General features: G+C 36.8%; 1 protein-coding gene across 2 annotated transcripts in view; it reads right to left on the bottom strand.

The window, feature by feature from the left end:
- LOC135202429 (paired mesoderm homeobox protein 2A-like) overlaps positions 1–8,417 on the bottom strand; it is a 43,766-nt gene that overhangs the window by 30,192 nt on the left and 5,157 nt on the right. The window contains exons 2-3 of one of the 2 annotated variants that reach the window (XM_064231825.1): positions 2,480–2,514; positions 1,994–2,252 (exon numbers count right to left, since the gene is read on the bottom strand). In XM_064231825.1, coding sequence (XP_064087895.1) covers positions 1,994–2,232 — 239 coding nt within the window. In that variant the 5' untranslated portion in view covers positions 2,233–2,252; positions 2,480–2,514. The remainder of the gene's footprint in view (positions 1–1,993; positions 2,253–2,479; positions 2,515–8,417) is intronic. The other variant, XM_064231824.1, reaches the window with a different exon arrangement.

Raw genomic sequence — 8,417 nt, 5'->3', positions numbered from 1 at the left:
GGTCCATTACTGTGAAACATATATTATGGTAGTATTTTGGAATGTACTATAATAAATAATTAATATTATGGTAGTATTTTGGAAGTACTATATAATTTATAATTATTCCTCAATGTATAATTATTGTTCATCACTTTCTCAGGATGCTTGTATATATATATATATATATATATATATATATATATATTATATATATAATATATATATAATATGGTGGATACAATTTACATTTTCATCGATGTTCAATGCGCAACTGACAGTCATAGCTTCCCAAGTCATTTTGTAAAACAATATTATAAAAATTGTAATTACCCATTGTACTTCTCTTCGCCTCATTTATAAATAAGGGCTGCTGCTATGGTAGAGAACAGCATGAGGTAAGAATGGAACAGAATATAAGGTTTACGCCAAAGGCCAAATCGCTGGGACCTTTGCAAAGCATTTGCACTATGAATCAATTGTTAGGAGAGGGTTCAGGAAAGTAAGATAGAAGGAAGGAAATATGAACCGAGTTACACTAAAATGAATGAAAGGGGTTGCGGCAAAGGGCCAAGTGGACACTGCAAAGATCCTCAAGTAATGCCTACAGTGCACCTCGTGAAGTGCACTGACGGCACTACTCCCTATGGAGTCCTAACAGCGGTGAGTTGCGGCCATAATTACTCCTTGTTAATTCTGACTTTTAGGAGGAATAATAATAAATAATCTTTGTTTGGGCATACTGACAAATACATCCTTGGTAAATCTCTTGTGGTATTTGGATTACACGGAAGATTACTTGGAAGACAAGATCGATAGAAAGAGTGCAAAATATCATCGAAACTTGTAACAAAAAACTTTCCATGATTCCATTTGCAATTATTGTGGAAGTTAGAAAGAGTAGTAGTATAATATAGGACTCCAGGGTCTCTCTCTCTCTCTCTCTCTCTCTCTCTCTCTCTCTCTCTCTCTCTCTCTCTCTCACGTCGCGTCGTCCTGACCTTTGCTTCCGAGGATACTTCAATCCTCTTTCTGATCTTTTATAAGTTAATCGCTATCTCCTTCTATGCTAACCTTGAGACCATTTATATATTTTCCATTATCTCTCTCTCTCTCTCTCTCTCCATAGAAATGAATAATCACAAACAAATACACACACACACACACACACGCACACACACACATATATATATATATATATATATATATATATATATATATATATATATATATCGAGCTACAAATGTCCTTTAATATCTAATTCGCTTTACCTCGAAGGTAGAGCGAATTAGATATTGAAGGACATTTGTAGCTCGATGTATGTATATGAATCACGGTAATGTGATATGACTCATATAGTGTATATATATATATATATATATATATATATATATATAATATATATATATATATATATAATATATATATATATATATATATATATTCATTCGTTCCTTTGCCTTAAGAAATATAACCTTTCTCTATAATTTTGCCTTATATTATATAAATATAAATATTACATCACATTCTCTGCATGTTTTTGTAGTTTGAAATCTCTCCGCAATCTGTAGTATTTTCGTTTAAAGATTTTTTTATACCTTTCTACCCACACTCGCCATTTCCATATATCTGCGTTCGACCTCTACATGATCCAGGGCAGCTTAAGCTTGGACGAAAGTCCTTTAGGACGCAGCTCAAAATATGTGCCACATTCAAGAAAAGATAAAAGATAAAGCATCCTCTCAATCGTTACGCAGTGTAAAATATGAAGAAGGGTCTTCGCACTATGATAAAAAGAGAGCCTGGCGCTGATCAGTTCATGATGTTTTAGGCCTGCAGTGACTTCAGATATCAGCCAGATGGATTGACAACGCTTGATATGGCAGTGCCAACCCCGACCCTTGCCCCATTCGACGAGAACGTTTGGAAATACCATCATAAATCAGTGACTTTCATCCACTTGTGCGTTTGTCCTCACCATCACCACCAAACCAAAACCTGACTCGATCCATACCTGTATCGCCTCTGCTTCCTCTTGAGGGCGCCCGACGTCAAGGTCGTGAAGGTGATGGGCGGCGCAGAGGCCGTGGGCGACCCCGATGAAGTAGTTGTGGGTGCCATGGTTACAGAGGACGGCCCGGGGACGGGGTGCAGTTGGTGGTGAGGGTTGAAATTCGGGTGGGGATGGGCGGGAATGGGCGCCCCGAGGGTTATGGAGATGCCCGAGGGCGTGGTCATCGTGCTTCCGGTCATGCCGCCGCAGTTGGGGTATTCTGCAAGAAGGAGTTGGATGGAATTCAATTAAGCAATTGATGTATTATTTATATAATATTTACTTATATATTTGCATATATATGCATATATGGTGGTTATGTATATATATATATATATATATATATATATATATATATATATATATATATATATATATATATATATAAGGTATAAGGAGGAACAGGATAGCCAGAAGACGCAGCAATATTGCAGACATTATTATTACTTAGAATATAGCAGTATAACAGAGGCACAGTCGAGCTATCGATCATCAGGGTCACCCATCCATAGAATGACATAAAAGATGAAGAGAAACAGTAAGAAAACTGTACTGATTGACTAAATCTAAAAGTATTAAAACAGCTATAGATGACAACATTAAAACATAATAATATAAAGTGAAAAAGGATCATAAAAACTTAAGTTAACTGCAAATCAAAACTGACAAAGAGCAATGACTAAGTAATAAGAGATTACATAAAAAGCAGAATTCTTCAAAAAAATCACTGAGCAGATAGATACTGAGAGGAAAAAACTTTAATATTGAAAGTGAAAATAATTATAATGTCGTACAAAATACTGAAGAACCTTTTGTTCATGTTGTACTTAAATGACAAATGGGCGAGTTAGAAGACTGCGAATGCATGTGGGTAAAGAGAGAGAGAGAAAAAAGCAAAGTATGCGATGAACAATGGAACAGAGGTGGTTTATGTAGCTATTGAGTGTTGGTGATTGTTGTTTAATACGCAGGGACTCCAAAACGGGACGCGAATGGCATTTTTTTTTTTTTTAGTCTGAGTATATGAAAATCACTGTATTGTATGTGATGGAGGGAGGATATCTCTCATCGGGGGGGAATTATTTCGACAAGTAGACAGAGTCGCCATGGGGTCCCCACTGGGGGTCCTTTCTGTAAATATGTACATGGCCACCGTCGAAGAAAAGACCTTCAGAAATCATCAAAAACCTAAGTTTTATGGGCGGTACATCGATGACATATTCGTCACGATAAAAGAACCAGACGATGCCAGAAAACTAGCAGATGCTCTGAAAAGAAACTTAGTGCTCAACCTCAACACAGAGCACAGCCACCCGAAGACTTTACCGTTTCTTGATGTTATGCTAAAACAACAATAAGGACTGGACAGTTTAAAACGACTTTGTATACAGAAGCAACGAACGATGGACATTGCTTGAACGCGCGAGGAGAATCCCGGACGTATAAAAAGTCAGTCGTGAGTGCTTATGTCAATAGAGCTTCCACACACAACACATTTGCTAATTGCCGACAAACAATGGCTATGCCGATCAAATGACTGAAACTGCAATAAAAAAGAATATGTATGAATTTTACCAACCCAACACGACGACGAAAAAGGAGAGGGGTGATTATTTACTATAGTCTAAATTATGGGTCTGCATACAAGGAGAATTGCTGTACACTACGTGGAATAGTAAACAAAGGCGTAACGCCAGAAGCCCCTTATCACGAAATAAGCCTCAAAATTTATAGTAAGCCTAACCTTGCAGCAGCTCTAATAATAAAGAACAGCACCTCTCCGGCGGGACGGAAGGAGATTAGTACGAACATAGTTTACAAATTCATTTGTCCAGAGGAGATGTGTGAATCTCACAGTCAAAACAGCAGTCGGGCACAGTACAACGACCATTCGGAGACGTCTGATGGCTCACAGAAATCAAGGAGCCATTCATCAACATTATATAGATGTTCGCGACAGGAAGCCATCTATCTCTACAAGGGCTGACAGAAGGCACCCAGGTCGTACACAGAGAAACAACTATGGCCGCCTCTTAATAGCCGAAGCGGAAAGCATCGCTCGCTGTCCAGAAACCGACCCTGAATATTCAACAGAGCCGGGTCATATATTCCCTTACAGCAGGAGAAGGAATGCGCGAGCCAACAGGGACCAGAAAGCATGCCCAAACCACCGGGCACATCGTGCCCCTCAGAGGACACGAGAAAGCTCAACGAAGGCCAAGTGATATGCTTGCTCAATTGGCAGAGGTCCCGCCCAACACGAACCTCCGGGCGTTAATCAGCGTATACCATTAAATTTTGGACGCACACATACACTCAAATTTGATATCATACACATTCATGTATACACAGACATTTGTTCATTTTGTAACTACGTGCGCTATAAAATATTTTTTTATATCTGTATTTGATATCTATGTTTATAGTTGTATTTCTGTATTTGTATTTTTGTATTTATTGTTGTATTTCTGTATACATTTTTATATTTCTGTATTTGCAAACTAACATATAACATTTTACTAAATTTTAACCACATTTATAGAAGCACTAACATATGGTGTATTATATCTTGCATATTTATTTAACCACAAGTTTAATCTTTCACTTTTGTTGTCGTTCATGTTTTCATGTTCTTTGTACACAAAACAACGCCCTGAAATTGCTGAAATGGTTAAGCTGTTAATATTCCCCTTGACCAACCCGTACCCATATGGGTCTCAGGGTCATTCTTCCCACACGATGAAATAAATAGGCCGAAAGGCCAGATTGTAAGCTTGCAGTCGCTTGATAATGCCAGGAGAAAAAGCTGTCGCGACCAAAATCAATAAATGGAAAAAGGAAGTCTGCGTATTTGTCACCAAAAATTGACGAACGACGATCGAAAAACACTCCGTCGGCATGAAGATACCTGCAAGAAACTTATTAATGCCACTAAAATCATTTGTTTTAACGAAATATATATATTATTACTATATATGATATATATATATATATATATATTTATATATATATATATATATATATATATATACATACTATATCAAAATACATATACTATACAATCATATCTGTAAACATAAACATACATATACTATACATGCATAAAAACACCCTGCATATGTACACGATTTTTGAGCAGGCCCGCCTCCCTAACAATGACTGTTCTATATAATAATCCTCCGCGAGAATCGTAGCAAGGATAAAATATCCATCTCTGACACGTCCCCAAGACAGGAACCTGTCTTAGATTCCCAAGACTGGGACATCCGACTAGCAAATGTCTCACAGTCAAGGGCACAATACAGTTGTCGTTTAAAAGTGTATCTAAAACATTTGGAACGATCGTTTGTTAAGTTATATTGAAGTGGATTTTATGTAGATACAGATTAAAACATTTTCTGCTGAAACTGACAATATTTTCTGAAGGAAATATAAAGCAGATTTCAACACCATTAAAACATTTTTAAACGAGATTCGTATTTTGAATATAGTACTCGTAAATATATGAACGTCACATACATAATCTTTCGGAATATTACTTTTTTCGGGTTACTGTAATTGTAATATTCTGGTATGTCCGCCGATGACGAAGCAATCAATATATATATATATATATATATATATATATATATATATATATATATATATATATATATATATATATATATATATAATATATATATATATATATATATTATATATATATATATATATATATATATATATATATATATATATAATATATTCTATATATATGTGTGTGTGTGTGTGTGTGTGTGTGGTGTGTGTGTGCATTAAGCTACAAATGTCCTTTAATGTCCAATTCGCTCTACCTCGGAATTAATATATTTTCATATAACTGAAAGGTAATTTTTTAGTTGATAATAATTTCGTCCTCTCGTGGATTCGATCACACAGACAGAGAAGAAATCAGGACTGTAGGTGGAGTCCGTAATGTCACTGAAGTCCTGATTATTCCTCTGTCCGCTGGTTCGAATCCATGAGAGTACGAAATTATTATCAACTAAAAAATACTCCTTCGGTTTACATATATGAAAATATATCAATTCCGAGGTAGAGCGAATTGGATATTAAAGGACATTTGTAGCTTAATACATGCATATGAATCATGGTGATGTGATAAAAATTCATATATATATATATATATATATATATATATATATATATATATTATATATGTATGTGTGTGTGTGTGTGTGTGTTGTGTGTGGTGTGTGCGTGTGTGTGTGTACATACGTATATATATATATATATATATATATATATATATATATATATATATATATATATATATATATATATATGCATGTATGTATTTTGTACATACATGAGATGCACGTTGAAGCCCTCAGTTCAAGAAATCTTGAAAATATAGGTACAATATTTTTTTTTTCACTTCTTGTAAAATCAAGACCACCTACATAAACTCACAGCAACCGTGTCTTCCCCTTCCCTAGCAATTAAGAACTGTACACGGCAGCTTATCCTACTTCGCTCCTCTCCCCCCCACCCCCCCCCCCACCCCCCCCCCCCAAAAAAAAAAAAAAAAAAAAAAAGAAAAAAACCTCTCCTACAGCTAAATGACCGCCATTGTCATACTTTTCCATAGCTGGTGCTGTCGCGCAGATTTCTTTTCCAGACAGCCGTCAATACCCCAACAAAACCGGCGCCAAGATGTGACAAAAACAAGAGACAAGGAAGAGGAGGAATAAGGCGGCTGTAGCAGCGAGTCGGGCTCTCTCTTGATTATTCTTATAGCAGACTTAGTCCTGTTCAAAGACCTGGTTCACACCAGGGTGATTCCTGGTCACACCATGGTCACCCGCCCCCCCTCTCACTGTCCTGGGTCAAGACTTCTCTCTCCCCCTTAGCTCATGACCCACGCTGGGCTCTACTCAAGACTATGATTGTCAAACACAAGGTACGTTTGGTTATGAAATTTGCTCGACGCACAATTCTTTCCCTTCTTTAATTACTGTCTGCTCTCATATATATATAACTCAAATTCCCCTTTGCATCTCATCCAGAGAATAAGTGAAGTGAAGAAATATTTGTGACTTATAACTATAATCGTTCATTTATATTGCAAACTCGTAACATTGTTAAGTTACTGACATTCTCTGCCTTACGCAAATCCCAATTACATAAAACGCGTTTTAGATCGAGCAGTACAGTGCATCCTTCATATGAAGATTTGGGAGAACGCCAGACGTTGTGTACCTCACTCCTGTTCCACGGTGCCAAAGTGATCCATACAGTCCTCCATTTCCAATTCCGAGGGTGGAGAATTGAACAGCTGCTGATAACTATTATTTTATGATTGGTGATAATTGACAAAGTTTTATTCCTTCAAATTATGGGTTCTTCACAAAAGGAATTTACAGTTTCTGGGGTTCTCATAGTGGCACTATTTGATTTGTTAATTAACGTAAGCTCAGTGCCACTGAGCTTCAGCTCCTGCGTAAAATGCTTCTGATTGACATAATAATAATCTTAGTTAAATATAATTTTGCATTTCCATTAAATCCATCGTTTCTAATACTTTTTTTTTTCCTTTCCTCGTTTGTTACTTGCGTAGCACCCAGTCTCGTCAGGTGTCAGTGAATTTTTGAGAAAATGTTAAGCCTCAACCAGCCACGCACATAACATTGTATATATATATATATATATATATATATATATATATATATATATATATATATATATATACTTATAATTCCTTTTTATTTTGATAAATCCCCCAAGTAATTTCTAATAAAAACTTTGAAAAACTTGTTTCTTATCATAAATCTTACACACACACACACACACACACACACACAGAGTCACTGAGCTTGTTACCTGATGGATAACCAGGGGGCTGAGGGCGGCTGGTGGTGTTGGTGGGGTGCCTCCCTCCCTGCGGTAACCAAGTTAGCCTAATAGCAGTCATTGAGTTAGGGTAAACGATTTAGTCAGACTTTCTCCGTATATAAGACACTCTCCTCCAACTCTTACCAGGGAAAACTCTTTGTACACTCGCTGTGCCGTCCACCAATCCCACTGACTCTGGTTTTCGACGCCGTTTTGCGGCAGCTTCTTAAAAATTTGAATCGTGTGGGATTATAACGGTTTTGTTTTGGTTCCGAAATGCTTCGTCGAGATCTTCCGGCGTCGAAGACGAACTCGATGCTTGCCGTAGATTTCTTTGAGTCAGTCAGGACCTTTCAGATCTTCTACGTTAAGTGCAACAGTTTCTAGATGGGGTGAAACTTTCGAGAAGAAATCTGCCATCTAGTTTGGTTTGCAAATCCCTGACCAGATAGATATCATCAGATATACACAACTCTTCAGCAGATGGAAGTGATAACGTTGTGATTTTTTT

This window comes from Macrobrachium nipponense, chromosome 30, assembly GCF_015104395.2.
Source record: "Macrobrachium nipponense isolate FS-2020 chromosome 30, ASM1510439v2, whole genome shotgun sequence".
Lineage (NCBI taxonomy): Eukaryota > Metazoa > Arthropoda > Malacostraca > Decapoda > Palaemonidae > Macrobrachium > Macrobrachium nipponense.
The sequence above is the reverse complement of the archived record's forward strand: the minus strand, read 5'-3'. Positions and strand labels throughout refer to the sequence as shown.